Source organism: Erythrolamprus reginae, chromosome 1, assembly GCF_031021105.1.
Source record: "Erythrolamprus reginae isolate rEryReg1 chromosome 1, rEryReg1.hap1, whole genome shotgun sequence".
Lineage (NCBI taxonomy): Eukaryota > Metazoa > Chordata > Lepidosauria > Squamata > Dipsadidae > Erythrolamprus > Erythrolamprus reginae.
In genome coordinates this window covers 410248333-410263524 of record NC_091950.1, presented here as the reverse complement: position 1 = coordinate 410263524, position 15192 = coordinate 410248333, and the positions used below count along the sequence as shown (strand labels likewise).

The window sequence follows — 15192 nt, the reverse complement described above, 5'->3', positions numbered from 1 at the left end:
CCAGTCGGGCGCTTCCCAAGCACCTAGGACTGCATGATGTAGCGGCAAATTATGTTTGCCGATCCCAGTAAAGGGGCCTTTTGCAATTGACAGATGGAAATTTTGTCAATTCCAGTGGTTTTCAAATGTCCGCTGAGATCCTTTGGTACTGCGCCCAGCATGCCAAGTACCACTGGGACCACTTTCACTGGCTTATGCCAGAGTCGTTGCAGCTTGATTTTTAGATCTTCGTATTTTACTAATTTCTCTAGCTGCTTCTCCTCAATTCTGCTGTCCCCTGGGATTGCGATATGGATGATCCATACTTTCTTTTTCTCCACAATCAGGATGTCTGGTGTGTTAGAATTCGGTCAGTCGGAAGTCTCACAGTAATTTTGCTTGCTCATTTTCGACCACTTTTTCGGGCTTATGATCCCACCAGTTCTTTGCCACCTGGAAATGGTAGTTCCGGAACAAATTCCAGTGGATCATCTGTGCCACAGCATCATGTCTATGCTTGTAGTCAGTCTGTGCTATCTTTTTGCAGCAGCTGAGTATGTGATCAATTGTTTCATCTGTTTCTTTACAGAGCCTGCACTTTGGATTATTATTATTATTATTATTATTATTATTATTATTATTATTATTATTATTATTATTTCGATTTGTATGCCGCCCTTCTCCAAAGACTCGTTTTCATGTCCTTTCACGAGAAATCCAATAAATGGCTAGTCTTCATTTCTTCCTCTCTCTACATTTGCATGACAGTACACAAGATTGAATTCAGAAACTTTATCAAGGAGATGCAAACTTGATGGTTTCATTTTAATTTTGCATTACAGAAAGGGGGGCAGTGCAGTGAATGAAGGGCGGTTGGTTTTAAAATAAATGTTGCATTCCTTGAAGATTTTCCAAGTAGGATATCAAAGTCAGGAATATGTAGGAAACATCCTTTACTAATGCCAAAATAAATTATATTATTTTTACTTTCTAGCTCTGATTCTGGTCTTTTTTTTTTCCTGGGTTGACTCATTTCTCCAATCAGATGTGCTTTAAAGTTTGACTAGAATCAGGGAAAGAATAATAATGTAATAATGGCTTGCAACTGCAACCGTGATGGGGGAAGTGAGAAGGGGGGCTGTAAATGGCCATAGCTTTTGAGCAAAATATGAAATATTTATTTTATTTTTTATTTTATTTTATTATTTAGATTTGTACGCCGCCCCTCTCCACAGACTCGCGGCGGCTAACAACAAAGTGAAAACAATTTACAACAAATCTAAATTACAGTTTAAAAATATTTTAAAAAACTCATTTTCTAAACAAACATACATACAGACATACCATTCATAAATTGTATATGCCCAGGGGAGATGTCTCAGTTCCCCCATGCCTGACGACAAAGGTGGGTCTTAAGGAGCTTACGAAAGGCAAGGAGAGTAGGGGCAGTTCTAATCTCCGGGGGGAGTAGGTTCCAGAGGGTCGGGGCCGCCACAGAGAAGGCTCTTCCCCTGGGGCCCGCCAACCAACATTGTTTAGTTGATGGGACCCGGAGAAGGCCCACTCTGTGGGACCTAATCGGTCGCTGGGATTCGTGCTGCAGAAGGCGGTCTCGGAGATATTCTGGTCCAGTGCCATGAAGGGCTTTAAAGGTCATAACCAACACTTTGAATTGTGACCGGAAATTGATCGGCAACCAATGCAGACTGCGGAGTGTTGCAGAAACATGGGCATACCTAGGTAAGCCCATGACTGCTCTCGCAGCTGCATTCTGCACGATCTGAAGTTTCCGAACACTTTTCAAAGGTAGCCCCATGTAGAGAGCATTACAGTAGTCGAACCTCGAGGTGATGAGGGCATGAGTGACTGTGAGCAGTGAGTCCCGGTCCAGATAGAGCCGCAACTGGTGCACCAGGCGAACCTGGGCAAACGCCCCCCTCGCCACAGCTGAAAGATGGTTCTCTAATGTGAGTTGTGGATCAAGGAGGACGCCCAAGTTGCGGACTCTCTCTGAGGGGGTCAATAATTCCCCCCCCAGGGTAATGGAAGGACAGATGGAATTGTCCTTGGGAGGCAAAACCCACAGCCACTCCGTCTTATCCGGGTTGAGTTTGAGTCTGTTGACACCCATCCAGACCCCAACAGCCTCCAGACACCGGCACATCACTTCCACTGCTTCGTTGACTGGACATGGAAATACACCGTAGTTCGTCCTCAACTTACAACAATTCATTTAGCAGCTCCTCAAAGTTATAATGGCAATGTAGAATAGAGTAGAATAATGGGGTTGGAAAGGACCTTGGAGGTCTTCTAGTCCAATCCCTTGCTCAGGCAAGAAACCCTATACCGGTGATGGCGAACTTATGGCATGGGTGCCATTGATGGCATACAAAGTCATATCTTCTGGCACACAAGCCGTTGCCCTAGCTCAGCTCCAACGTTTATGTGTGTGCCAGACAGCTGATTTTTGGCTTGCACAGAGGCTCTAGAAGGGCATTTGTGGCTTCCAGAGAGCCTATGGGTGGGATGGAGAGGGTGTTTTACACCCTTGGGAAGCCTTTGGAGCCTGGGAAGTGTGAAACACGAGCCTACTGGGCCCACCAGAAGTTGGAAAACAGGCCATTTCCAGCCTCCAGAGGGTCTCTGGAGGGGGGGAGCTATTTCTGCCCTCCCCAGGCATTGAATTATGGGTGTGGGCACTCGTGCATGCATTACAGTGTGCACACATGCTCTTTTGGCACCCGAGGAAAAAAAGGTTCACCATCGCTACACCATTTCAGACAAATGGTTGTCCAATCTTTTCTTAAAAACTTCCAGTGTTGGAGCATTCACAACCTCTGGAAGCAAGTTGTTCCACTGATTAGTTGTTTTAACTGTCAAGAAATTTCTCCTTCGTTCTAGGTTGCTTCTCTCCATGATTAGTTTTGCTTCTTATCCTGCCCTCAGGAGCTTTGGAGAATAGCTTCACTCCCTCTTCTTTGTGACAGCTCCTTAGATATTGGAACACTGTTATCATAACCACCCCTAGTCCTTCCTTTAATTAAACTAAACCAACTCCCCCCGGAGATTAGAATAGCCCCCACCCTACTCGCCTTTCGTAAGCTTCTTAAAACCCACCTCTGCCGTCAGGCATGGGGGAACTGAGATATTCTTTCCCCCTAGGCCTTTACAATTTATGCATGATATGTTTGTTTGTAGGGATGTTTGGTTTTACAATAAGGGTTTTTTAGTTGTTTTAGTATTGGATTTATATGATGTTTTTTATTACTGTTGTTAGCCGCCCCGATTCTACGGAGAGGGGCGGCATACAAATCCAATCAATCAATCAATCAATCAATCAACAAACAAACAAACAAACAAACAAACAAACAAACAAACAAACAAACTAAACCTAACCAATTCCAGCAACCATTCTTTATATGTATTAACTTCCAGTCCCCTAATAATCTTTGTTGGTCTTCTCTGCACTCTTTCTAGAGTCTCCACATCTTTTTTATATCGTGGTGATCAAAACTGACATTGTGGTGACAAAAAATGGCATTGTGGCTGACCAAAACTGACATTGTGGCAACCAAAACTGACATTGTGGCGACCAAAAATGACATTGTGGCGACCAAAACTGACATTGGGGCTGACCAAAACTGACATTGTGGTGACCAAAACTGACATTGTGGCAACCAAAACTGACATTGTGGCGACCAAAACTGACATTGTGGTGACCAAAAATGGCATTGTGGCGACCAAAACTGACATTGTGGCGACCAAAACTGACATTGTGGCGACCAAAACTGACATTGTGGTGACCAAAAATGGCATTGTGGCGACCAAAACTGACATTGTGGCGACCAAAACTGACATTGTGGCAACCAAAACTGACATTGTGGTGACCAAAAATGGCATTGTGGCGACCAAAATTGACATTGTGGCGACCAAAACTGACATTGTGGCGACCAAAACTGACATTGTGGCTGACCAAAACTGACATTGTGGTGACCAAAACTGACATTTTGGTGACCAAAACTGACATTGTGGTGACCAAAACTGACATTGTGGCTGACCAAAACTGACATTGTGGTGACCAAAACTGACATTGTGGCGACCAAAACTGACATTGTGGCGACCAAAACTGACATTGTGGTGACCAAAACTGACATTTTGGTGACCAAAACTGACATTGTGGTGACCAAAACTGACATTGTGGTGACCAAAACTAACATTTTGGTGACCAAAACTGACATTGTGGCTGACCAAAACTGACATTGTGGTGACCAAAACTGACATTGTGGCGACCAAAACTGACATTGTGGCGACCAAAACTGACACCATAGTGAACAAAACTTTGAATAAAATGCAGAAATTTTTTGTCGGTGTGAAATTTGGCTTCTGCGCATTTGCAGCAAGAGCAATCTCTTGCGAGGATGCTCTTAGGCATAAGATTTCTATTTTGGGTGATTTCTTTGCTTCCACGCATGCGTGAAAGCAAATAAATGCCAAAAATCAGTGAAATCTCTCTTGCGAGAGCATCCTCGCATGAGATTTTGATTGCTGCGCATGCACAGAAGACAAATCTCATGTGGGCACACATTGGGCGCGCGGAGATGTGTGCGCATCTCCATTTGTGCTACCGGAGCCCCTAGCCCAGCTGTACTGGCTGCAACCCATTACTGGTCGTAAGGCACTTTTTTCAGCGCCGTTTCAATTTTGAATGGTTATTAAATGAATGGTTGTGAGCCAAAGACTACTACTAAAAGTGCTACATGTTTTCTTACCTGAAGTTTAGTTCTTAATCATATTTTATTGGTTCTTCCTGGCAGAACAAGAGATTACAGCAGAAGTCTTCAAACTTGGCAACATTAAGACTTGTGGACATATACTGCAAATTCTGGTTCTGCTTTTGCTCATAGTCACTCAGCAAAGTATCAAGTCTTTCAAGAATATACTGTATTATTGTTTGTATGCCCACAAATAAGATTATGTTGTATTTTCAAAGTGATTTAGTTGCTTTAGGTGAGCCAAGGTTTAGGCACAACCCATCATACATTATTTGCCACAAATCATTCAAGTTCTCAACCAATGAACAGCTTCATTTACATAGACATAAATGGACATGTATGCCCCAAATCAATATAGTCTTCAACAGCAAATGGTCAACATTTATTCATAAAAAAAACATTAATAACCAAGAGATTGGATTCAACGTTCCCTCTAACCTGCACTGTGCGGTATAGCGCACGATATTTGAGATCTCGGCGCAGGAGATTCCAATCCTAGCGCAGAGGTCTCAAATCTTTATGCTGGCTGGAGAATTCTGGGAGTTGAAATCCACAAGCCTTAAAGTTGCCAAGTTTGGGGATCCCTAGACTACAGCTATTATAGGAGAGGATTTCAAAGCTCTTTTTAAAAGGAGAATACTAGAGGTTGGGGTGGTTTTTGGGGTGGTTTTTTTGTCGTTGTTGTTTTGGTATTCAGTTCCTTTCTCAAGATTCTTTTTAATTGTTGGTTGTATTTTCACATGCTAAAGGCACTTACATCGGTTGCTTTGGAGATGACCCAAGAAAAAAGACGTTGAAAGGAGCCGTGTTCTATGACTTGAGAAAAATGACAATTTCCCATTGCCAAGAAGCTTGTGCTGAGAGGTAAAAAAGAAAAAAGGGGAAAAAAGTATTTTATTTCTTCTGCATGCTTTTGCTCTTAAAGTTTTCCAAACAGGAACGGCAAAATCCATCATAACATGAATTGGTCCTCATTTTGTACATGTTGACTCAGCATGAAATACTTATCAGATTTGCAGATGACACCAAGCTGGCAGGAATAGCCAACACTCCAGAAGATAGGTGCAAAATACAGAAGAGTTGTGATGTTTTTAGCCCTCCAGGGCTTCAGGGAATTTTCCCTGAAGCCTCTGGAGGGCAAAAAGGCCTTCCTCAAGGCCAAAAATCATCTGGCCAGTGCACACATGCACACTGGAGCTGACATAGGCAATGCCTTGTGTGACCTCTGATATGGTTCCATGTGTAACCTGTAGCAAGCGTGCCACAGGTTCGTCCTCACTGCTATAAGGTCTCCTTGAGTGTTATGGTTAGCTCTGCCCCAGCTCCTGCCCCAAGGAATGTGCAGGTGGATGTGGGGGTGACATCCACATGCCGCAGGCCTGTTTTGCTCCCGATGGAATCTGATGATGAAGCCTCCCCTGACCAAGGAAGCATGAGTGACAGGGAAGAAGGGAGTTTGGCAGACAGCCCAGGAGGAGATCAATCATCTGTATCATCTTTGGATTCTGAACAAGAATTAATGACACATCCACGCATGCGTAGAGTGATGCATAGGAGACAACAACTAAAGGATTATTACAAGAGAAAATGAGGTCACCTGTGGTTGGGTGGGGCTCCAGTAATTAGGGCTGCTGCTATAAATAGCAGTGTGTGGGTTTGGCCTTTGTGAAAGAGTATCTGATCGCAGTTCCTCAGGAATTCTGTGTTGCTTGTTTCTGGACTTTGTTGATTTTTCACGCCTTTGAAACCAAAGCAGAGCAGCGTGTGTGTGTGTGTGTGTCTCCCTTCATTGGAAGCAGAAGGGGTGTGAAGTTTCTCCCCAGCTGCGGGCTAAGTACTTAATGACTGCTTAAGGGAAATTTTACAGACTACCTGGTTGTTTGGGGAAGAGTGCTCTTTGCAATACAAAAATAGTGCTTAGTTTATTTTGACTTTTGTGATAAGGAACATTGTTTTGAATTTTCAAACGTGTGTGTGTCTGAAATTTGTATCCTTGAATTTTCGGGAGGAGAACAATATGTAACCTGTAGCAAGCGTGCCATAGGTTCGTCCTCACTGCTATAAAGTCTCCTTGAGAAGAGGATTCCCTGCATTGTCTTTCAACTTTCCTTTCAAATAGGGTGCTCTCGGGTGGTACTCCATTTTTGCTACCACACTGCATTCCCCCGTCCAGACAGCAGCCCACCCCTGAGTAGAAGGTATTTGTTTTTTGGTATAGGTTGCAATGATGATATAAGAATAATTTTATTTCTTTGGTTTTGCCTAGGGCTTATAAATATGCCGGCTTGGAATTTGGAGCAGAATGCTATTGTGGAAACCAGCTGCCAGTGAATATTGCAAAGCAGGAAGAGTGCAACAACGAGTGTAAAGGGGAGAAAGGGACCATCTGTGGAGGCATCAACAGGCTCTCTGTTTACCAGGTGGTGGAATCAGGGGCAGGGCCTAAACGACGTAAGTGATGTAAGCTTCTTAAGTGAGTATTCCCAATAGGGATGGGCAACAGAATGTGTGTATTGTTTTCTGTTTGACTGTTTGTCTGGTCTTAATAGATAAGCAGGGATGAGCAGTAAGTAAGTAGATAAGCAGGGATTAATACCAGACAAACAACCAAGCAGAAGGCTTTATGGGTGGGCCCCAAAAATACTTCTAAATCTCTATGATGGGTGCAGGAAGTTGGGTTCGGGAGATGAAACTGGAGAATTGATAGGATTACATTTTGAATTCTATATTCTCCTCATTAGTACAATTCTAGGTTATGTCTTTGCTGATGTTCATATCAACTCACTCACAATTTATTTATTTATTTATTGGATTTGTATGCCGCCCCTCTCCGTAGACTCGGGGCGGCTAACAACAGTAATAAAAACAGCATATAAACAATCCAATATTAAAACAGTTAAAAACCCTTATTATAAAACCAAACGTACATACAGACATACCATGCATAAAATTGTAAAGGCCTAGGGGGGAAGAGTATCTCAGTTCCCGCATGCCTGGCGGCAGAGGTGGGTTTTAAGAAGCTTCCGAAAGGCAAGGAGGGTGGGGGCAATTCTAATCTCTGGGAGGAGTTGGTTCCATAGGGCCGGGGACGCCACAGAGAAGGCTCTTCCCCTGGGTCCCGCCAACCGACATTGTTTAGTTGACGGGACCCAGAGAAGACTCACTATGTGGGACCTAACTGGTTGCTGGGATTCGTGCGGCAGAAGGCGGTTCCAGAGATAATCTGGTCCGGTGCCATGAAGGGCTTTATAGGTCATAACCAACACTTTGAATTGTGACCGGAAACTGATCAGCAACCAATGCAGACTATGGAGTGTTGGTGTAACATGGGCATATTTGGGAAAGCCCATGATTGCTCTCGCAGCTGCATTCTGCACGACCTGAAGTTTGCAATGCACCAATAACAAATCCCTTGTGTGTCCAATCTGTTAAGGAGCGTGCAGAGTGATTTCTGAGTTGTCAAAAACAGAGGAAACATGGAGTTCTAGCAAATATCCAGCTTATAGCCCAGAGATACTAGTAATAGTCAGATAAATTAAGTGTACGAAATATTATTTACTTCAACTATTGGTCAAGAATAGTCCCAGTCATATTATTTTATTATATTATATAGTCCTAGTAAATATTATTTACTTCAACTATTAGTCAAGAATAGTCCTAATCATACACAGTTAAAATCAGTCAATACTTATACAAAACTATAAGTCTTACTTGTTTAACTTACAAATACATAAACCAGAATTTAACACACAGTTTCTGCTACAGCAGTCACTGAGAACATAATAGAAACAGCAAAAAGAGTCACAGAGAGTGAATCACGCTTCTGTAACACTAACTCTTAAAGCAATAGTGTTTCAATACACTTAAGCATAATTGATGGTTTGTTTTATATATTGCCAAACCCAATCCGTTATGTACATAGTACTAACACAGTTACACTTGGCCAATAAAGAATTCTATTCTATTCTATTCTCTATTGAGGGATCATTTTTCTCTATTGGTTGCCGATCAATTTCCGGTCACAATTCAAAGTGTTGCTCATTACCTATAAAGCCCTTCATGGCACCGAACCAGGGTATCTATGAGACTGCCTTCTGCTGCATGAATCCCAGCGACCGGTTAGGTCCCACAGAGTGGGCCTTCTCCGGGTCCCGTCAACAAAACAATGTCGTTTGGCAGGGCCCAGGGGAAGAGGCTTCTCTGTGGCAGCCCCGGCCCTCTGGAACCAACTCCCCACGGAGATTAGAACTGCCGCCACCCTCCTCGCCTTTCGTAAGCTCCTTAAAACCCACCTCTGCCATCAGGCATGGGGGAACTGAGATATTCTTTCCCCCCTAGGCCTTTACAATTTATGCATGGTATGTTTGTTTGTATGTATGTTTGGTTTTACAAATAAGGGGTTTTTAGCTGTTTTAGTATTGGATTTACATGCTGTTTTGTATTACTGTTGTTAGCCGCCCCATGTCTACGGAGAGGGGCGGCATACCAATCCAATAAATAAATAAATAAATTCTTAGCTCCTCTCCTAGTTGTAGACCAGCATTAAAGGATCAAACAAGGGGGTGGGGGGTGGAAGATTCTTTAAAAAAATACCAGTAATGAGTAAAAGTTAATTTTGCAATGTAAAAAAAAAAAATTCCGGGGAAACTTTGTTCATCCTTTTTGGTTTTAAAGGAAAAACAACATTTCCTTTCTCATCCTTTTCTAGTTATCCTGCTAGAGTGGGAAATAACATATCTTAAATCTCTGATTCATTCTTATTTTGCTCAAATATACAGCTCCCTATGAATGCCATTTGTAGAGAAGGAACACTAGCATTGTTCTCTCTGCTAGTGAAAAGGACTTTTAACCTGCAGACTTTAACCTGCTTCTTGGCGCATTCCCAAATTTTCATCAGTGCTAACACTTCTTCAAGTAAAAATGCAGCCTAGGAGTTATTGATTGATTTCATTATTTGTTCCCAGAATTGGGAATGTTTGAGTGGAAAGAGGGGGTTACAGGTAGTCCATTCATTTAGTGAACATTTTAAGTTACAATAGCAGTGAAAAATATGATGTATAGTCAGTGAAGGGCCACAAAAATTGTTACTACCATACTGTGGCCATGTGACCAGGTGGGAGTGGCTTGACGATCATGTGACTGGGAGTGGCTTAAAGGTCATGTGAGTGACTTAAAGGTGGCCAATTTGACGTCACTCATGTCAAGGGTTTGGGTTAGGGTGGCTGGCCTCTCCTCGCCTCAAAGAGATACAAGGTATTTACTATTACTGCACATCCAAAGTATACTATTCAATCCTATATGAATATATGCCATAGGTGTACATACATATTACACACAGAAACTCAAAAATATACATTATCTACTATATGTACACACAAACACACACATACACACCCAGAGCCCTTCTAAAACTATACACATTCAACCTCATTTACTGTGATAGGAAAAACATACCCAGAGTCCACTTTCTGCCACACATTTAGCCATAACCTTTGTACATTAGAACATTACACATGACTTCAGATGTACTTTCCAAGCTTGCACATCACTGTTAGTGCTAGGAAATGTCATGGATTGAGTAAAATGTGGTGAAACTCACTCTTGCTAAGCAAGAGCAAGAATGCCCTTGCTTAGCAACCAAATTTTGGGCTTCATTGTGGTCATAAGTTCTTTCTTTCTTTCTTTCTTTCTTTCTTTCTTTCTTTCTCCCCCCCCTCTCTCTCTCTTCCTTCATTTCCTCCCCTTTTCTTTCCTCCTCTTTCCTTTCCTTTCCTTTGTTCCATTCCATTCCTTTCCTTTCCTTTCTTTTCCTTTGCTTTCCATTCCATTCCTTTCCTCCTTCCCTCCATTTTCACTACCTCACTGGAGTCACCCCTCATTTGCTCAGGAGCCCACCCCTGCTTATAGCCATTTTTCACATTTACAATAATTTCAAATCATTTACAGGATCAGAATTTGAATGCTTGGCAACTGACTCACATTTATGACGGTTGCAGTGTCCCAGGGTTACTCTGATCCCCTTTTGCAACCTTCCGACAAGCAAAATCAAGAGGGAAGCCAGATTCACTTAGCAACCATGTTACTAACTTAACAACTGCATTGATTCATTTAATGCCTATGGTACGAAAGGTGATAAAACGAGGCAAAATTCCCTTAACATCTCTCTTACTAAACAATATAAATTTTTGACTCAATTTTGGTCGTCAATTGATGACTAATTCGTGAAGCTTTTTATAGTTCTGATTGATACCAATAGAGCTCTGAGAAATGCCTAAAGAAAAAGACATGATTCTTGATGAAAATAGACAGACCGTTTAATTGATTAATTGTGTGGCGGTGGGGGGAGAGATTAAGCGATTGGCATTTACTATCTTATTCAGATTTACTTAGACATAAGATCTGCAATATTCAATGGAACTTAATAAAAAAAATTCTGGCTGAAGAATAGCAACCTCTGCATTTTTCTTAAAGTATGCCCCAATTATTATTATTATTATTATTATTATTATTATTATTATTATTATTATTATTATTATTATTATTAGTAACAGTAGTAAACTGTTCTTAATCGTGGTACTTACAGATTCTGCAAAGTGTATCATCCAAAAAAGTACTTTCACATTCTGGCTGACTCTTCCGACCTGATGTGTCAGAGAATGCATTTTTTTTTGTCATATTCCATATGCAGATTTAATCAAGATTAATTGATTCATCACTTAAAATCGGTTACTTAAGAATTTTCTAATAAGGGAGTTGCAGTCTCCTGAAGCCCGTCTGCTCTCTAATGAAACCAGGACTTTTTGAATGTTTAATTTAAAAGCCTAACAATCAAGAAGAATGTAATGGGTTTGTAGGATTCCTTTTACTTTCTTTTTCAAAATTCAGAAGGTGGGGTTCTTAGGTTTTTTTCCCCTGTTTAAGTCAAAGTGAAATACAGATACTCCTTGATTTAAAATTATTCATTTAATGACTTTAATTCAAAACTTTTCATTTAGTGACTCTTCAAAGTTACAACAGCACTGAAAATATGATTTATGACCAGTTTTCACACTTATGATGGTTGCAGCAGTGGTGGGCTGCTACCAATTTATAGAGTGGTATAATAATAATAATAATAATAATAATAATAATAATAATAATAATAATAATAATCCCTCTATATCCCTCTTTTCTCTGTTTTTCTTTCTCTCTCTTTAGCTTTTCTTCCTTATGTAAGTGCATATTTTGTTTTATAACACTATACTCTAAATTCATATACATTTTTTACTAATATTCACATAGTCCTTTTGCTTTATGTATCCCCTCTCCTATTTATCTTCAGTAAAGATTATATTTTCTTTTTAAAAAAGAGTATAGGTGTGTGTGTTTGTATGTGTGTGTGTTGGGTACATACCTTGTGGTGATGGCAATTTTTCCTGATTGCTAATACTTAAGAACAAACTTCTTGTGTTTCTTTGCAGGGCAAAATACTACCTATCAAGGATGTTTTAAAGTACCAGAAAATTTAACAAACATCTTGCCAGCCTCATTGATACATTCCAATTTGACAGTGGAGATGTGCTCTGAATTTTGCTCCAAAAAGGTAAGAATTCCTTTTCCTTCCTTCCTTCCTTCCTTCCTTCCTTCCTTCCTTCCTTCCTTCCTTCCTTCCTTCCTTCCTTCCTTCCTTCTTCCCTTCTTTCTTTCTTTCTTTCCTTCCTTCCTCTCTTCCTATATTATTATGGTTAGTCACACGATTAAATGTTGTTTAATAAGATATTGCTGCAGGATGTAAGCTGTTCCAAGAAATTTTCCTCCCTCCCTCCCTCCCTCCCTCCCTCCCTCCCACCCTCCTTCCTTCCTTCCTTCCTCCCTCCCACCTCCTTCCTTCCTTCCTTCCTTCCTTCCTTCCTTCCTTCCTTCCTTCCTATATTATTATGGTTGGTCACACAATTAACTGTTGTTTAATAAGATATTGCTGCAGGATGTAAGCTGTTCCAAGAAATTTTGGGATTTCTAGCATCCAAAGTCCATGGGGGAACCAATTCACTTAATGACCATGCTACTCACTTGTCAACTGCAGTGACTCACTTAACAACTGTGGCAAGAAAATGGGGCAAAAACTCTTAAGAAATGTTTCACTTAGCAACAGAAATTTGGGGCTCAGTTGTGATCGCAAGTTGAAGACTACCTGTAAAAGCTGCCTTTTGCAATTGACCAATGGTGATTGTGTCAATGCCAATGGTATTCAAGACATTTTGAAACTGTACATCACATCCACTGCTTCACTGAACTGACAAAGGGTGGAGATATACAACTGAGTACCAACAGCATATTGCTGGTACCTCATTCCTTGTCAACAGATTGATTGATTGACAGATTGATCAATCGACAGATTGATTGCCAGATTGATTGACAGATTGACAGATTGATTGATTGACATATTTATCGACAGATTGACATATTAACTGGTTGATTGACAGATTGATTGATTGCCAGATTGATTGCCAGATTGATTGCCAGATTGATTGACAGATTGATTGACAGATTGATTGACAGATTGATTGATCGACAGATTGATTGATCGACTGACTGACTGGCTGGCTGGCTGGCTGGCTGGCTGGCTGGCTGGCTGGCTGGCTGGCTGGCTGGCTGGCTGGCTGATTGAGTCAGTCAGTCAGTCAGTCAGTCAGTCAGTCAGTCAGTCAATTTTTATGCCGCCCTTCTCCTTAGACTCAGGGTGGCTTACAACATGTTAACAATAGCACTTTTTAACAGAGCCAGCCTATTGCCCCCACAATCCGGGTCCTCATTTTACCCACCTCGGAAGGATGGAAGGCTGAGTCAACCTTGAGCCGGTGATAAGATTTGTACCGCTGACCTACAGATCTACAGTCAGCTTCAGTGGCCTGCAGTACATCATTCTAGCTGCTGCGCCACCCCGGCTCATGCTAATCTCACCCAGCAGTTTCATGTACATATTAAATAAGAGGGGAGAGAAAACCGAGCCTTGATGGACCTCACAAATTAGGGGTCTAGGAGTCAAACACTGTCCTCCTACCAGCACTGACTGTGAACAGCCAGAGAGATAAGAAGAGAACCACCATAGCACGGTGCCTCCCATTCCCAACCCCCTCAGTCATCCCAGAAGGATACTACAGTCAATGGTATCGAAAGCCACTGAGAGGGAAAGTAGCACCAAAATAGAGGAGTGACTCAACTGTTGATCTCACTATATTATATCTTTATAAGATCCGACCGACCGGAATGAAATGTGTACAGTGGTACCTCTACTTACGAATTTAATTCGTTCCATGACCAGGCTCTTAAGTAGAAAAGTTTGTAAGAAGAAGCAAATTTCCCCATAGGAATCAAAGTATAAGCAAATAATGCATGCGAATGGGGAAACCACAAGGAGGGTGGAGGCCCTGTTTCCTCCCAGGAGATTCCCAGAGAGGCCCCACAGAGACTTCTCTCCATCTTTTCCGGCCCTGTTTCCTCCCAGGAGATTTCTAGAGAGGACCCACGGAGGCTTCTCCATGCCTTTTCCAGTCCTGTTTCCTCCTAGGAGATTCCTGCCTTTTCCAGTTACAGTTTTGGAGGCTCGGGTTTGTAAGTGGAAATGGTTCTTGAGAAGAGGCAAAAAAATCTTGAACACCCAGTTCCTGTCTAGAAAAGTTCGCAAGTAGAAGCATTCTTAGGTAGAGGTACCACTATATATGTTTTTAAATTGTTTTTAATGATCATGATATTTATGATGTTTTTATCTTTGTTGTGAGCTGCCCAGAGTTCTTCAGTGTTCTGTCGGGCTCTCTGGTAGAATCCTCCCAAAAATTCACAGGTACAAATTTCAGACACACACACGTTTGAAAATTCAAAACAATGTTCTTTATAATGAAAATTCACTTAAACCAAGCCCTCTTTTGGTATAGCACAGAGCATTCGTCTCCAAACAAACTGGTAATTTGTACAAGTCCTTTATCAGTTCTGTAATACTTAGTTTGCAGCTGTGAGGCAATTCACAGTCCTTCTTCTTTCACAAAGTGACACACACTTTGCTCTGGTTTAGTTTCAAAGCGGGGAAACATCAGCACACAAAAAGTCAAAGTCAGTAAAGCAGTCATGAAACACAACAATCAGAAAATCCTCCACAATGGCCAAACCCACACTAATTACCACAGCCCCACCCAACCACAGGTGGCCTCATTTTTTTTTATAATAATCTCTCAGTTGTTGTTGCCTATGCATCGCTCTCCTCATGCGTAGCTGTATCATTAACTCTTGTTCTGAATCCAAGGAGGAGCTAGATAATTGATCTCCTTCTGAGCTGTCTGCCCCACTCTCCTCCTCCCTGTCACTCATGTCTTCTTGGTCAGAGGAGCCTTCATCAGCAGATTCCACCGGGGGCAAAACAGGCCTGCAGCATGTGGATGTCTCCCCCACATCCACAGTCCTTGGGGCA

At 41.7% G+C, this 15192-nt stretch overlaps 1 protein-coding gene across 1 annotated transcript in view; it reads left to right on the top strand.

Moving 5' to 3' along the window:
* The window catches only part of WSCD1 (WSC domain containing 1), a 60676-nt gene that overhangs the window by 18334 nt on the left and 27150 nt on the right, over positions 1 to 15192 (top strand). The window contains exons 2-4 of the mRNA XM_070742537.1: positions 5501 to 5615; positions 7018 to 7202; positions 12212 to 12333. Of these exons, the coding sequence (XP_070598638.1) occupies positions 5501 to 5615; positions 7018 to 7202; positions 12212 to 12333 (422 nt within the window). The remainder of the gene's footprint in view (positions 1 to 5500; positions 5616 to 7017; positions 7203 to 12211; positions 12334 to 15192) is intronic.